Source organism: Erinaceus europaeus, chromosome 1, assembly GCF_950295315.1.
Source record: "Erinaceus europaeus chromosome 1, mEriEur2.1, whole genome shotgun sequence".
Lineage (NCBI taxonomy): Eukaryota > Metazoa > Chordata > Mammalia > Eulipotyphla > Erinaceidae > Erinaceus > Erinaceus europaeus.
Window position 1 is genome coordinate 123,359,247 of NC_080162.1, and position 17,974 is coordinate 123,377,220.

The 17,974-nt window shown below is 40.1% G+C and overlaps 1 protein-coding gene across 1 annotated transcript in view; it reads right to left on the bottom strand.

Annotated features, from left to right (window-relative positions):
• DEPTOR (DEP domain containing MTOR interacting protein) overlaps positions 1-17,974 on the bottom strand; it is a 188,489-nt gene that overhangs the window by 67,148 nt on the left and 103,367 nt on the right. The window contains exons 5-8 of the mRNA XM_007526226.3: positions 16,088-16,273; positions 13,232-13,366; positions 9,598-9,668; positions 7,229-7,333 (exon numbers count right to left, since the gene is read on the bottom strand). Of these exons, the coding sequence (XP_007526288.1) occupies positions 7,229-7,333; positions 9,598-9,668; positions 13,232-13,366; positions 16,088-16,273 (497 nt within the window). The remainder of the gene's footprint in view (positions 1-7,228; positions 7,334-9,597; positions 9,669-13,231; positions 13,367-16,087; positions 16,274-17,974) is intronic.

Sequence of the window (17,974 nt, forward strand, 5' to 3'; positions counted from 1 at the left end):
ACCCCTCATAGAATGGGAGAAGATCTTCACATGCCATACATCAGACAAGAAACTAATCACCAAAATATATAAAGAGCTCAGCAAACTTAGCAACAAAAAAGCAAATGACCTCATCCAAAAATGCGCAGAGGATATGAACAAAACATTCACCTCAGAGGAGATCCAAAAGGTTAACAAACATATGAAGAACTGCTCTAGAACACTGATTGTCAGAGAAATGCAAATTAGGACAACATTGAGATACCACCTCACTCCTGTGAGAATGGCATACATCAAAAAGGACAGCAGCAACAAATGCTGGAGAGGCTGTGGGGACAGAGGAACCCTTTTGCATTGCTGGTGGGAATGTAAACTGGTCCAGCCTCTGTGGAGAGCAGTCTGGAAAACTCTCACAAGGCTAGACATGCACCTTCCATATGATCCAGTAATCCCTCTCCTGGGGTTATACCCCAAGGACTCCATAACACCCAACCAAAAAGAGGTGTGTACTCCTATGTTCATAGCAGCACAATTCATAATAGCTAAAACCTGGAAGACACCCAGGTGCCCAACAACAGATGAGTGGCTGAGAAAGCTGTGCTACATATACACAATGGAATACTATTCAGCTATTAAGAACAATGAACCCACCTTCTCTGACCCATCTTGGACAGAGCTATAAGGAATTATGTTAAGTGAGCTAAGTCAGAAAGATAAAGATGAGTATGGGATGATCCCACTCATCAACAGAAGTTGAGTAAGAAGATCTGAAAGGGAAACTAAAAGCAGGAACTGACTAAATTGAAAGTAGGGCACCAAAGTAAAAACCCTGTGGTGAGGGGTAGACATGCAGCTTCCTGGGCCAGTGGGGGGTGGGAGTGGGTGGGAGGGATGGGTCACAGTCTTTTGGTGGTGGGAATGGTGTTTATGTACACTCCTAGTAAAGTATAGTCATATAAATCACTAGTAAATTAATATGAGAGGGGGAAAATTAATTGTATGTCTCAAAGTTTTTAAAACACAGACTGAGTCCTTTTAATATATAGGCTGTGTATTTGATATGCGGACTCTCTCAAAAGCCTAGACCAAGTAGATCAGAAGCAACCAATGGCACAGCTACATACAAGATACTGGGTACTATACAACAAACCCTAACAAAAGGACTTTTCAAAGTTAACCCAATTACCAAATAATGTGATGATAACATTAACTATCCTTTGTCTTTTTGAACCCTAAGACAGCAAGAACCTCACATCTATACTATAGAGCCTATATATCCCCCAGTCCTGGAACCTTAGTATAGGGGCCAATTTCCCGCATGCCTCTCCCAATCCATATCAAATAATATTGCATCTGCCAATCACAACCTAATCAACGCGACTGCCACCTCAACATGCTTCAGCTCAGACTGTGTCCAGAGACTTCACGTGTGGAATGACAACCCTTCAGCTTTATTACTCAGGTGAGACCTTTCCTTTCATAGTATTCTCTAATTCCATCTCAGGTGGTTCACTTTCTAACAAAGTCCCGAAACCTAGATATACACCAGGTTCTGTGAGAGAGAGCATATGTTCACACGTATCCATAAACTGGTGCAAAATATATACCTGAAAGCAGAAGTACACTAGAGTTTGCAGCGAGTACCCCCCCAACACTTCCTCTCCACTATTCCAACCTTTGGGTCCATGACTGCTCAACAATTTGTTTGGCTTTGTATGTTAACTCTCTTTTCAGCCACCAGGTTCCAGATGCCATCAGGATGCTGGCCAGGCTTCCCTGGACTGAAGACCCCACCAATGTTTCCTGAAGCCCAGCTTCCCCAGAGACCCACCCTACTAGGGAAAGAGAGAGGCAGACTGGGAGTATGGACCGACCAGTCAACGTCCATGTTCAGTGGGGAAGCAATTACAGAAGCCAGACCTTCCACCTTCTGCAACCCACAACAACCCTGTGTCCATGCTCCCAGAGGGATAGAAAATGGGAAAGCTATCAGGGGAGGGGATGGGATATGGAGATTGGGTGGTGGGAATTGTGTGGAGTTCTACCCCTCCTACCCTATGGTTTTGTTAATTTATCCTTTCTGAAATAAAAAATAAATTAAAAAAAAAATTTTGTGAAGCAAAAAAAAAAAAAAAAGAAAAAGAAACAGTAAAGAACAGAACCAGAGGCATCACATTCCCAGATCTCAAATTATTTTATATTATATATTATATTGTCTTCAATACTGCTTGGTACTGGAACATGAACAGACATACTGACCAGTGGAATAGAATTGAGAGCCCAGAAGTAAGCCCTCACACTTATGGACATGTAATCTTTGACAAAGGTACTCAGACTATAAAATGGGGAAATTAGAGTCTCCTCAAAAAATGGTGTTGGAAAAAATGTGTTGAAACTTGTAGAAAAATGAAACTGAACCACTATATTTCACCAAATACAAAAGTAAATTCCAAGTGGATCATGAACTTGGATATTAGACCAGAAACTATCAGATACTTAGAGGAAAATATTGGCAGAACTGTTTTCTGCATAAATTTTAAAGACATCTTCAATGAAATGAATCCAACTACAAAGAAGACTAAGGCAAGCATAAACCTATGGGACTGCATCAAATTAAAAAGTTTCTGCACAGTTAAAGAAACTACTACCCAAACCAAGACCCTCCTCAGAGAATGGAAGAAGATCTTTACATGCCACACATCAGACAAGAGGCTAATAATCAGAATATATAAAGAACTTGCAAATCTCAACAACAAGACAACAAATAACCCCATCTAAAAATGGGCAGAGGACAGGGACAAAATATTCACCACAGAAGAGATCCAAAATGCTGATAAACACATGACAAATGCTCCAAGTCTCTAACTGTCAGAGAAAAGCAAATAAAGACGATAATGAGATATCACTTCACTCCTATGAGAATGTCATACATCAGAAAAAGTAACAGCATCAAATGCTGGAGAGGTTGTGGGGTCAAAGGAACCCTCTTACACTGCTGGTGGGAATGTAAATTGGCCCAACCTCTGTGGAGAACAGTCTGGAGAACTCTCAGATGGCTAGAAATGGACCTGCCCTATGATCCTGCAATTCCTCTCCTGGGGATATATCCTAAGGTACCCAACACACCCATCCAAAAAGATCTGTGTACACATATATTCTTAGCAACATAATTTGTAATAGCCAAAATCTGGATGCAGCATAGGTTTTCAACAACAGATGAGTGGCTGAGCAAGTTGTGGTATATCTGTCTACACAATAGAATACTACTCAACTATTAAAAATGGTGACTTCACTGTTTTCAGCCAATCTTGGATGGACCTTGAAAAATTCATGTTAAGTGAAATAAGTTAGAAACAGAAGGATGAATATGAGATGATCTCACTCTCAGGCAGAAGTTGAAAAACAAGATCATAAAAGAAAACACAAGTAGAAGCTGAGAATTGGTATATTGCACCAAAGTAAGAGACTCTGTGGTGGGTGGGTGGGGAGAATACAGGTCCAAAAAGGATGACAGAGGACCTACTGGGGGTTGTATTGTTATATAGAAAATTGGAAAATGTTATGCAGGTAAAAACTATTCTATTTACTGTTGAGTGTAAAACATTAATTTCCCTATAAAGGAATTTGAAAAAAAAAGTTTTGAGAGACCAAAGCACTGTTATTTTATGCAGTGCTAGGGATTGAACCCATGGCTTCACATAGGTGAGGCATGTGCTCAATTGCTACACTATTTCCCCAAACGAAATTGCTACCTGCAGGGGGAAAGCTTCATGAGTGGTGAAGCAGGGCTGCAGGTGTCTCTCTGTCTCTCTCCCATTCTATCTGTCTCTCTATCCCCCTCTTAATTTCTGGCTGTCTCTATCCAATAAAAAAAAAAGAGCTCACATGTCTATTTTTATATAACATTGGAATACATATATCATTTATGTGCATGCATGTTTCTTACACATTTATAAACACAATGTCTTTTCAATAAATCAACTTTATGGTTGCTTACCAATAAAAAAAATCAATGAAATATACTTGACCAAGCAAAACAAGGTCTTTAGCTGCAATGTGAATCTACTGCTTATACCCAAAGGAAACATGCTATAGTCAAAATCCATCTGAATGATTGTATGCTCAGGACTCACGCACTCAGCCCAAACCAATTCATACTAGATAGTTTACTGTGGAAATGAAATCTAAAGTCCTTTTTACAGCCAAGAGCTCCAACAGAAAATGAAACACTCAGCTTTGCCCTTTATATTGCTGGTCTATGTCACTACTCTGAATTCAACTGATTTCCCATTGAAAGACTAAGAAAGGGGGAAGGCAATTCCAGCATCCAGACCTTCCACCTTGTGCACCCTATAAAGAATTTTGGTCCCGGGGCCAAATGGTGGTGTGCCTGGTTAAGTACTCACATTACAGTGCACAAAGAACCAGGTTCAAGCCCTTGGTCCTTAGCTGCAGGGAGGAAGCTTCACAAATGGTACAGTTATGCTGCAGGTGTCTCTCTGTCTCTCTCCTTCTCTATCTTTCCTACTCCCCTCTCAACTTTTCTGTCTTTATCCAATAATAAAAATAAATAAATAAATAAAAGAAAAAGATTTTTAGTCCATTCTCCCAGGGGAAGAAAGAATAGGGAAGCTTCCAATAGAGGGAATGGGATACAGAACTCTGGTGGTGGGAACTACATGGAATTATTCCCCTGTTTTCTTACAATCTTGTTAATCATTATTAAATCACTAATAAAAATAATAAAAGAACATTAAAAAGAAAGGATGAAGGACCTCAAGTATAGACCACTTTATCTTCCTTTCCTAAAGTTTAACATTCTTTTTTTTTCTCCTTTTAAAAATTAATTATTGGATAGAGGCAGAGAGAAATTAAGAGGAAAGGGGGACATAGAGATAAAGAAAGAGAGACACCTGCAGCACTGCTCTATCTCTCATGAAGTTTCCCCTCCTACAGGCAGGGACTAGGGTCTTAAACCTGTGTCCTTGCACATGGTAATATGTGGGCTCAACCAGGTACACTACCAGCTAGCCCTGTTAACAGAGCTTCTTCCTCTTCTTCCTCTTCCTCTTCCTCCTCCTCCTCCTCCTCTTCTTCTTCTTTTATTTATTGGATAGAGATAGCCAGAAGTTGAGAGGAAGAGGGAGAGAGAGAGGGAAAGAGACAGAGAGACACCAGCAGTACTACTTCACCACTTGCAAAGCTTTCCCCCTGTAGGTGGGGACCTGGGGCTTGAACCCAGGTCCTTGAGCGTTACAACATGTGCGCTCAACCAGGTGTGCCACCACCTGGCCTCTAACAGAGTTTCTTCAGCTTTCCCAGAGTACAGAAGCAAGAAAGCTCATGTCTCCCTGTGTGAACAATCTGTTTAAAGGAGGGCAGACTCAACCTTAAACAATCTAGCACCAAAGATCCACATGGGCTATGATACAGACTCTGCTCTCCTAACTTAGTCTCAGCTGCTTGCCACAATCTCCCTCTCCATTTCTTTCCCCACAAGATAAATTGAAACAAGAAGTTAGTGTTGGGGGAGGATTCAGGAACATGATGGCAGAGGAGGACCTAGAAGGGGTTAGATCATTATGCGAAAAAACTGAGAAATGTTACACATGTACAAACTACTGTATTTTACTGTCGACTATAAACCATTAATCTCCCCAATAAAGTAAAAAAACATATTTAAAAAAAAAGTAGTGCTGAAAAATCATAGCAGTCTCATGCCTGCTGATTTACTATTCTAAGAAAATGACTGGGGCCAGGTGGTGGTGCACCTGGTTTGGCGCACATGTTACAGTGCGTAAGGACACAGGCTCAAGCCCCCAGTCCTCACCTGCAGGGGTAAAGCTTCACAAGTGATGAAGCAGTGCTGCAGGTGTCTTTCTGTCTCTCTCCCTCTCTATCACCATCACTTACCTATCAATTTCTGACTCTCTCTACCCAACAAATAAATAAAGATTAAAAAAATTTAAAAAGATAGAAAATGATTATTGGAAGAGAATAAAGTACTAAAGAAATAAATAGTGGAATGATCTGTAGTTTTTAAGTTTTTGTTATCTTCCCATGGTCCAAGATAATCAAGAGATTAACATCCTCTGTGAGATGTTTTACAGATGACAAAGCTGTGAAAGATAAAGGTGTTTTGAAGGAGAAAAACCATGCTTTCAGCACCCTCTTATGTTTTCATATAAATAAAAATTTTACACACAGTCATAAGTATAAGAAAACACAAGTCAAAATATTGGCACCCCTACATTTCATTGTGTGTCAATTACACTTCAATAGATCTGCTTAAAAGGTTCCTAGTGGTTATTGCTGAGTTAGGAAAAGGCAATTATAAGAGACAAGTTCAGTTTTTCCTTTTTTTTATTGTTGTAGTTATTATTGTTGTCACTGATGTCATTGTTGTTGGATAGGACAGACAGAAGTGGAGAGAGGAGGGGAAGACAGAGAGGGGGAGAGAAAGATAGACACCTGCAGACCTGCTTCACTGCCTGTGAAGCGACCACCCCTGCAGGTGGGGAGCTGGGGGCTTGGACCAGGATCCTTACGCTGGTCTTTGTGCTTTGTGCCATCTGCATTCAATCCGCTGTGCTACTGCCTGACTCCCTTCAGTTTTTTTTTTCTAATGTCTGCATTTTCCACACGTTCTTGACTGTATATGCATTAATTCAGTACAAAAAATGTAGAGATCATTTTCAAGTTGCACACAATTCATTCATTTTTTTGTTTGTGTAGTTCTTATCATACCAAGAGTCTCCACACATTTAATCCATAAAATAGCAGAAGGAAATATTATAATCGTTACAGAGAGGGGGAAACAAATGCTGAGATGCTATAGCTAGTAAGTAAAAGAACCAAGATGTGAAACTGTATCTTCCATTTCAAATGTCATGCCCTATCTATTGTGTCTTCTGGTTTAGCATACTCTACTGGCTGCAAACCCACATACAAAATATTTTGTATAGAACAGAAACAAATAGAGCTACTATTCAAGAGTAAAGCAAAAGCAAACTTTTCCCTGGCTCAGTGTTGGTTAAGGATAGAAATATGAAAATCCAAAGAGGTTTGGAGACCTAATAAGGGTAATTTGAGGCAAAAGAAAATATGCCCTTCTCCTTACTACATCATTTTGACTTCATTAAAACAAGAACATAAAATGTGATGAAAATGGAGCCAATACATTTAGGAACAGCAAGTACAGGTGGTGGTCTAAGGCTGGAAGGTCTATAGTCTACTGTGTTGGAGGTACCTTCATTCCTGCTGCGGCCGCTGGGCCACTTGGGTCCACAGCCTGGATATGGCATGGCTTACTTCCTCGCACCACAAAGCCCCAGCCAACAGCATCACCAACAATCTGGAAAGCAAAACCACACATAGCAATCAGAATACAGTCCCTGGCAGTTAGCCTGTTCTTCCAAGAGAGAGAGAAAAGCAAGCCAGGATTAAGTGTGTCCCATGTTATCTGTCTTCTCCATTCCATCTCTATCCTATCTTGGGAATGGAATGCTTCCCTTCTATCTCTGTGGAAAACGTGGTCAAGAAACTTACTTAACAGAAAGGAATTTCTTCTGTGAGAGAGTTACTCAATAAAAGACAAGCCAAATAAAAGACTCCTTCTTAGGCAGTCAGGCAACTTAACAACAGTCTCAAATGGAAAGTTAAGAAGATCTTGAAAATATAGCTGAAATTTCTCTCCAGCTTTACTTCTATCCCAATTATGTTCCTTGTTACCCTGAGTCAATATAATTCTTTTTAAAATTTTTCTTTATTCACAGATTAATGGTGCATTGTTGACAGTAAAATACGAGTTTGCACATGCATAGCATTTCCCAGTTTTCCACATAATATTTCAACCCTCACTAGGTCCTCCTCTGCCATCATGTTCCAGAATGTGAACCCTCCCCTGACCCCAGAGTCTTTTACTTTGGTGCAATACACCAATTATAATTCTTTATTGATGGTCATGCAACATCACTGAAGGCTACAGGGTTTTAAGTTACTAATGGTGGGAAATATGAAGTGTCTTAGTTGGCTTTTCTAACAAAAAAAAAAAGTATGCAAAGTTCACAATTTACAAGAAGGTACTGGTCTAAAAGTTGTTTGAAACCAGAGAATGTCTTTTTCCTATAGTCTTTTTTTTTTTTTTTTGCCTCCAGGGTTATTGCTGGGACCGAGTGCCTGCACCATGAATCCACTGCTCCTGGAGGCCATTTTTTCCCCGTTTGTTGCCTTTGTTGTTGTAGCCTTGTTGTGGTTATTATTGTTATTGTTGATGTCGTTCGCTGTTGGCTAGGACAGAGAGAAATGGAAAGAGGAGGGGAAGACAGAGAGGGGGAGAGAAAGATAGACAGACCTGCTTCACCACCTGTCAAGTGACTCCCCTGCAGGTGGGGGTGCTGGGGGCTCTAACCGGGATCCTTACACCCGCCGGTCCTTGAGCTTCGTGCCACGTGCGCTTAACCACCACGCTACTGACCCCCTTTCCTATAGTCTTTATTAAAAGTGGCAGCTACATTCCCTGGCCAGATCAAAACATGTCTTTAGTACTGAAAAACAGATGACAGATACTCACAAGAAATTACCAGCGGTACCAGAATTTAAATTCAGAGTGGAAAAGAATGACATAACTCTAAAATACAACCCACGGTCTTTAAGTGCTGGAGACCACAGAAATGCAGAGAAGCAGATGAAAATTTGGATAGACATTTTCAAAAAGACTTTCAAGGGTGTTTGTTGGTGCACCTGGTTGAGCGCACATATTACAGTGCACAAGGACCCAGGTTTGAGCCCCTGGTCCCCACCTGCAGGGGGAAAGCTTTGCGAGTGGTGAAGCAGGTTTGCAGGTGTCTCTCTGTCTCTCTCCTCTCTATCTCCCCTTCTCCTCTCAATTTCTGGCTATCTCTATCCAGTAATTAAATAAAGATAATAATAAAAATTTAAAAAGACTTTCAAGCATTTCATTCACTCGATAGTAATATATTCATTAGATCTATTTTCACTCTCAAATGTTCTCCTTTTTCTAATACAGATACATTAACAGTGTTTTTCTGAAATGGACAGGCTATGACTGGACCCAGGTTATTTTAATTTCTGAGTGATCAGAATGTGCAGGAGCCACTGACAAGTATTTCCAAGGTGAATGGATGTGCCCAGGAAAGGGCAAGGAGTCAGGAGATGCTCCCAGCTTAAGTACCTGTATAACTCCAAGCTTGCTATATCATCATAAGCACCATTTCCTAGGGCAAAATATGTTTCCCATCACTTTATTTCTTCACCTTAATACTCTGTTAACATCTTAAATTATTTTTAGAATTAACTGTAATGCACAAAAAATTACTTGCTTATTGCATTATCATTTACTTTTAAGTCTGTTACTGTATCATAAGTGCAGAATAAAAATCTTTTAAAAAATAAATCAAAAGCAATTACAAATAATGCATTAATAATAATAAATCATGGGTTTTAGCATCTAAGAATCAAGCAAGTCCACTACTGTAACTATACTAAAAACAAATGAACAATTGGTAGCTTTTCAATACCTTCCTTAAGTTACACATGGACACACTGATATTTTGAAATGGCAAATGACCAATCAGGAAGGGAAAAAAATGAACCTACCGTGAATGTCTTCCTTGCATAGGGAGCCCCAGGAGTCAGGAGTTCCTCAGAAGTGACAGGTCTCTTTAACACTGTGACAGACACGTTGCCAAGTTACAAAGTCTTCTGAACTCTGTTCATTCATTCAGCCCATATTTACCGAATAACGATGAACAAAAGAAGCAAAGATCCCTGTTTAACTGTTTATTTTCTAACTCAATAGGAGAATATACATACATATATATATGTATATATGTATATATACATATATACATATATATATATATATATCTCCACACCTAACTTACAGAACTATAGAAATAAGACATTAAAAGGTAAAATGAAGTAAGAGTGTCAAAGGTAAGGATAGGGAGTAGATTAAACTTTCTAGTAAAGAAAAAGACCACTTTCTTTTGTTTCCATATTTTCTCTTTTATATAGTGATATGTGGGGCTGTGTGGTGGCACACTCAGTTAAGCACACATGTTACCAGGTGCAAGGATCCAGATTTAAAACTCCACATCCCATCTGCAGGGCGGAAACTTCATGAGTGGTGAAGCAGTGCTGCAAGTGTCTCTCTGTCTCTCTTCCTCTCTATCTTTCCCTCATGTTTCCACTCTGTCCTATCAAATAAAAAAAAATTTTGAAAAGGTTAATTAAAAGTAAATAAATAAATCCTGATTTGCATTCAACAGGTCAAATTTTAAAAAATAGACCAACTCCAGCAGTATGATATTCCAGGAGCCTGACAGTCAGTTTCAAGAGCTAACGCCCTACAGCCCCATTGTCCAAGCACATTCCACATACTAAAGCTTCACTGAGGAACTATATTGGCTATTTAAATATATTAGAGCTAATGAATTAGGCTGATCATCATCTCTATTAGTGAGAAAACAGTAGTTTAGAAAAGGTAGATAGTTTGTGTTCAAGGTCTTAGAGCTAATGAGCAGTGGAATTAAAATTCAAACACAGCTACTGTGCTGCCTGATTCCTCCCATGCTACACCATCTCAGTAAATAGAAAAGAAGACTTAGAGGAAGACTGGAAGGCAGAGGTTATTGTCCTCCTAAAGCACCTGGCTTATCAGCTCAGTTATTACCCCCTGGTGATGGCAAAGACAGCAGCCGATCCCTGACCTGCCAATTGCCTAAAAACGCAGCAGTGATGAATTTTCCATTCCATTCTCCCCCCACCCCCCTTGGCCTAACACGTGAATGTTCTCTCACTGTCCATTGGGCTCTCAACCCTAGGTGAACGCCCATCAACGTGTAAGTAAGAGGGCTCTGGGGTTTTTCCCTCTCTCTGTCTCTGTCTCTCTCAGCCTAGCAATATAAGTGTTCCCAATTTTCCCGAATAAAGTTTAAAATCCCTGAAAATCATTCTCAATTATTTATTGAGATTATGTGCAATGGATTTTTTAAATGTTAATGTTGGGAAAACAAGCACTGGTCCCTCTTCCCCCCAGTACAAGTACCACTGTATCTTTCCCTCTATCCCTTTGTCTCTCTGTCTTTCTCTTTATATCTTAAATTTTAAAAAGTCAATTCTGAGCAGTAAAGTCCAGGTGACAATAACAAAAATCTGTTAACCATCACCAAAAACAACTATAAAAACCTCACACATTTCAGTCCTGACAACTCATGTTCGTTAGAGATCCCGTAAATGAGAGCCTAACCTTCCTTTTCTACCTGAATCTTTGTAAATCTTTCATTTTGATCCAAAGAGTAAGAAAAAAGAGTAAATAAAAAAAAACCAACTTCAAGGAAGATGGCTATATTTTCAATTATCACTGTTTCCACACTGTACTCCAACATTCAACCAGAAATATACAAAACAGGGTTAGCATAATTAGCTTTTTGCTGAAAGTTTTTTGTTTCTAACTCTAAGGATATCTGTTACATTTCTATGAAATTTCAAAATCCTACTTTTAAGAGTAAACATCTTATTTCTCATTTTACTTTACCAACAATACTCAATTTATTGACAAAGTTAGTAATAATGGGTGCTCAATGATCTTCCAGTGAGGGGTAATGTAGAAACAAGTGTTTTTATTCACTTACAGATTACAATTTTATTCTTGGAGCTAACTATCCAGGAGGGAGAATAAAAGTTACACTAAGAAACATACCCACTATTAGAGCAATAAAAAAACAAACAAAGAAAAAGAAAAATACCCACTTGCATTAGATTATGGCATTTTCCCTTACAGCCCTTGGGAAAACATATACTAGTTCATACTCTCTCTTTAAATATTTTTATTTATTATTAGATAGAGACAGAGAGAAATTGAGAAGGGAGGGGGAAGATAGAGAGGGAGAGAGACACCTGCAGCTCTGCTTCACCACTCATGAAGCTTGCCCCTGCAGGTGGGCAAGGACCAGGGCTTGAACCTGGGTCCTTGCACACTTTAATGTGAACACTTAACTAGGTACACCACCGCCTGCCCCCTCCATCTTTGTACTTAATTTTCACCTGGAATGTAAAGGCCATAGAATAACATTTGAAACAACAAGGCACTAAGAATCAGTTCTAGGGATAACTGGGTTTGCACCGATCCATGTTTTTTTTCTTCAGGGGTCTTGGAACCATCCTTTTCTTTTCAAATCCCTTCACTAGGAGATAACGGTTTATAATACATTGTTGACATATGGGTATAATTTTGCATTCTCTGTGATAGGTATCTACAAAACACTCTTTTATTTTTTTGCCTCCAGAGTTATCTCTGGGACTTGAAGCCTACACTATGAATCCCTTTTCCCATTTTGTTGCCCTTGTTGTTATTGCCGTTGCTGTTAGATAGGACAGAGAGAAATAGAGAGAGGAGAGGAAGACAGAGGGGGACAGAAAGATAGATACCTGCAGACCTGCTTCACTGCTTGTGAAGTGATCCCCCCCCCCCCCCCCCCGCTGGTGGGGCTGGAAGTGAGATTCTTACCCTGGTTCTTGCACTTTGTGCCATGTACACTTAACCTGCTGCACTACCTACCACCTGCCCCTCCCCCTTACAAAACACTCAACACCAGCAAGGTTCTTTTCCACAATTATACTTGGAGTGGGTGGTGGTGGGGTATACAGAAGCCTTATAGTTCTTAGCATAATTTGCATTCTAAGGAAGCACAGTCTCCCTTTCTGTTGAGAACACTGACATGCTATTCAAAACCTCACTGGGCACTAAGTTTGGCTCCACACTGCTAAGAGTTATTAATTGTTGGTATGCTTCACATTGGTTTGGTCTCACTCCCCCCCCACCTCCGGGAGATTGTGGTTTAGTCTTTGCCTTTTCGCACTTCTCCCTTCTCTCTGCCCCCTATCATATATACTTCCTGAGTTCCTGCCACTGCCGCTGGAGGAGAAAGAGGCAGGACAGATCTGTGTGGTGATTAGGTTATATTAGTTTTTGAATCGTTGCTCCTGAATAAAGAAATACAGCTTCTCTGCTCAGCTGTGTGTCCGCGAGTCTCTGTCTACCGCTGCAAAGCTAGCCCAGTCTACTGAAGCCCCGAACTCTAACAACAATTAATGACAGATAGTCCTCAACTATCTTTGGGAAATCTCTCTCTAAAAGATCCTTTTCAAGAAAACATACCTGTGCAACTGCCCAAACCCCTACAGTCATGGTCAGGGTCAGGGTCAGTATCATCTTTCAGTCACTCACCGGATTTGGGATTGCAGAGCACAGGAGGGCTGCTGCTAAGGGTGGGGCTGCTGCTGAAGTAGCCACTGCTGCCACAACTGCTCATGCTGCTTCTCCTCACCGCAGACACAATCTTGATCTCCTTGCTGGGGCTAACTGTGTGGGCCAGAACACACACAGTCACTGAGCATGGTGGTCTTGGTTCCCCAGAGCACATGGCTCTCAGCTGTGGGTACAGCAAAATGAGCCACATGTGCTGGGCAAACTCTTTCTGATCTTGGAGTCAGAAAAGCAAGGAATTGCACTGCAGCTCTGCCACTTACTAACAATACAACCTGTGGCCCTTCTTTCCAGTTCTCTGAGCCTCAGTTTCCCCAACTGCAAATCAAAAACAAGGCTATCTCATAGAATTGGTGTAAAGAGTAAGTGATTATATGTGAAAGTTCTCAGCGACAAAAAATATTTTTGTGAGAATGACCAAGCCCATGCTGAGAGGTTCTTGCTAGGATGTAAATTAATCACTGGCTCAACTCTTAATAAGTTTACAGTGATAATAAATGCCTTTTGGTTTAATATTAAATCATTGTTCCAGAAGGAGATTAAAATACAGAGCACAGATTCAGTCTCTAAAAGTGTGAGATAGCAGTCTCAATGTTCTGATACAGTTCTTTCTGCCAGTTTGCTGTTCTCAATAGGAAGAAAAGAACAAGGTATGTGGTCAAGTGAAAGAAGCAAGGCAGTGTACTCCTCCTAATGCCTGGCATATAAGAAGCACAATATGGCTTTTATGGTGACTACAACTATGTATCTTCCTTCTCATCATCATCATCATCATCGGGTCTATCAGACCCACTTCATAAACAGATAAACTTCAGTAACAGTGTCAACATGAAAAGCTATTCTGAATTTGCAGAAGACCTCAACTATAAAGGGAGGTACATTAATATGCAAGTAAACATAGGCTTAGACTCTTGACCCTTGATTAGTGTTTACTGTCCTGAGGCAGCTCTGGGTTCAGATTCTTTTCCATCTCAGCTGTGTTTGAGGAGTCTAAAATACAGGGGGCTGTGGAGGGGACAGTATAACCAAGCAGCAGAGTAACACAGAATGGACACAACATCCAGCTCTTGTCTACCACTTTCTGTCTGTGTAACTTTGGGTAAGCCACATAGTTGCTCTATGCCCTGGTTCTTTCACCTGTAAAATGGGAATAATAAAAGTTTTTCCTCTTTGGACATTGAGAAAATAAAATAAAAGAATTCATGAAACCAAGTCTGGCTCAGTGCCAGGAGCACAGTAGTATAATTGTAAGTGTTCTTCTCATTGTTTCCTATTTAAAGCCAAGACATAAGTTTTCATTTTGCCCTGGGTTACAAGCTAAACCCAGAACTTCCAAATCTTAGACTGGCCAGTTCCATGATTTGAGGCCAAGTTTTCACAGCTGAAGATTTCCCTTTCAGTAACTCATCCTCTTACACAAGAACAGCATATCAGGACAACTTTATCTGATAAGCAGGGGTATGTTTGTGAACATCAGTCATAATAATTTTTGTCAGAGTTCTTTGTAATATAGGATTCTTGGCCTTAAAAGAAGTGGCCCTGGATTTTGGTTGTTATAAGCTTTTGTGTTTTTTTCTTTATAATTTGGCTTTATTCTGGATCACCCATTCATGATGAATTGATAATCAGTTCCCTTTGAGTTGTACATGCCCTCAGAAGTTCTTATTTCTCTTTAAAATGCATAGTTTTACAATGGCATGATTAAAAGTGAATAATTAATATTATGTAAGAACTGTTTATGGGGCTGGGTGGTGGTGTACCTGGTTGAGTGCAGGTTACACTGCATTCGAGCCCCCAGTCCACACATGCAGAGGGAAAGCTTTGCAAGTGGTGAAGCAGTGTTGCAGGTATCTCTCTTCCTCTCTATCACTCTCTTCCCTTTTGATTTCTGGCTGTCTCTATCCAATAATAAATAAAGATAATAAAAAATTTTTAAAGGGCCAGGTGGTGGTGTACCTGTTTGAGCGTACATCTTAGAGTGCACAAGGATCCAGATTTGAGTCCCTGGTCCCCACCTGCAGGGGGAAAGCTTCACAAGTGGTGAAACAGTGCTGCAGGCATCTCTCTGTCTCTCTCCCTCTCTATCACCCCTTCCCTCTCAATTTCTGGCCGTGTCTATCCAATGAATTAATAAAGACTTAAAGAAAATAATTTAAAAGAACTGTTTATATGGGGCCAGGCAGTGGTATACCTGGTTGAGCATACACACTACAGTGCTAGTACAGACCTAAGTTCAAGCCCCTGGTTCCCACTTGCAGGGGGAAAGCTTCACAAGTGGTGACGCAGTGCTGCAGGTATCGTTCTGTCTCCTTTCCTATCTCCTCCTCCCCACTAGATAAACAATTTTTTAAAAGAACTGTTTATAGGGGCCAGGTGGTAAGGCACCTATTTAAGCATGCACTACCATACACAAGGACCCAGATTCAAGCCCTTAGTCTTCACCTGCAAGTGGGGAAGCTTCACAAGAGATGGAGAAGTGTTGCTCTACATCCCTATCCCCTCCCTCAATTTCTCTCTGTCTCTATCCAGGAAATAAAACAATAATATAATTTTTAAAAAAGAACTATTTACAAGAGAAAAGTGAGAAAAGCAACCTGGAAAGTCCTCTAGAAATCAAATACAATTAAATAAATAAGATTCATGACTGCTCAGGAAGAATTTGGTTGTATGTGTGACTTCTGGGGTTAGGGGTTGGTTAAACTTCTTGGTTATAAATAAATACAAATTTTCTGGAGCACAGAATTTCACAAAGGTGCACTCTTATTATGCTATTTCTCAACAATCATTGTGATGCAATAAACAACGACACTAACATACCTGACATAAAGCTGGTAGATTTCCGATTGTCATGACTCTGCTTCCTCAGGCAGAAGGGACTATCATGAGTTTCCTGGGAAGAGGTGGACTTCTCATTAAGCAGTTCCATCAACCTTCGCCTCCGACGGAAATTCATTCTAAATTGGTAGAGAAGATTGCTGTCCACAAAAGGGTGCTTGTTGGACACTGGAGAGAAGAAACAACCAATAATGACTATCTGGCACTCTGGCTATTACAGCCAGAAGATTGTAGCCAACAAGGGCAAAAGTCTTAAGAGGGAGTTTATTTCAACTCATACCTCATGAGTTTGCAATCGACACATGGTCCTAGATTCTTTCCATGTGTTATATACTTTAAAAGTTTGCTAACCGATTCCTCTGGAGAAACTGCCTGTCCTTACCCCAGGGCTAAGTGTGACCCTAGTGCCCAACACAATATTTGTCTCATAGCAACATGTCCATGTATTTTCAAGTCCTTATTTTGAATCAATTATAGATCTGCAAAAGTAATACAAAAGCAAGCTATATGGCTCTAGTCATATGAGATATCTAGAACAAGGAAATCTATAAAGACAGAGTTAAGTGGTACTTGTCAGGACTAGAGTAGAATCTAGATGGCTAGGAAATTTTTTTTGCTGAAGCGTGAGGTTGCCTTTAGAGAAGATGAAAATGGCTTAAAATTAAATATAGTGTTGACTATCTACATCTGTACATCTGCTAAAGTCAATGAACTATATACTTCAAATTAAGTGAACTGTATCTCAATAAGTAGTGTAAGAGGATCAGCAACAATAACAGTAACATTACAGAGGGTTCCTGTGTATCCTTCAACCAGATTCTCCCAATGGTACCATTTTATATAAATAGGCATATTAGTCCAACATTAGATCAGAATATTGACACTAGTAAAATAAATCTGCAGACTTAATTCAGATTTCACTAGATCTTACCTGCACTCATGCATGTCTATCACATACATAGATTTGTATAGTGACTAATACACTGAAGACACGAAACTGTTCTATCATGATAAAATTACTTCCTCATGCTGTCCTTTTATAGTCTTCCTCTAAACTGCTAATTTTCAGCAACTATCAATATGTTTACCATCTCAATAATTTTCTTAGTTTGAAAATATTATATAAATGTAATCACACAGTCTGGAGTCATTTAAGAGTGAAACATAGTAAATATGTACTTAAAGATGATTCTTGAGGAAGAACCTATACTTGTGAGTGCCTAACTGCATTTCTCTAGTGACAAATGAAGTGGAGAATGTTTTCATACATTTGTGGGCTGTATGTGTGTCTTCTTTAGAAAAGTGTCTTTGCAAAAATATCTGTGTACACATATGTTCTTAGCAGCACAATTTGCAATAGCCAAAACCTAAAAGCAACACAGGTGCCCAACAACATATGAGTGGCTGAGCAAGCTATAGTATATATACACAATGGAATACTACTTGGCTATAAAAAAGATGACTTCACCATTTTCAGCCCATCTTGGATGGAGCTTGAAAAATTCATGTTAAGTAAAATAAGTCATAAACAGAAGTGTTGTTAAAATTTTTAAGCTCTAGCTGGCCGGGCAGGCTAGCTTCACGGGCGGGTAACAGAGACGCGGAGACAACGGCTGGGCAGGGAAGCTGTATTTCTTTATTCAGGAACAACGATTCATAAACTAAGACCAACTAATCACCAAACAGAACTCTGCTGTCTCTTTGCGGCGGCACAAGCACTCTCTCTTACTCTCGAACTCAGGAACCGTCTCTTACTCTCGAACTCTGCAATTCTTCCACTGTGGAACTCTCTCTTACTCTGTAACTCTGAAACTCTCGAACTCAGGAACCCTCTGTTGGGGTTCCTTGGGGCGGGGCCAAGCGGGCCCG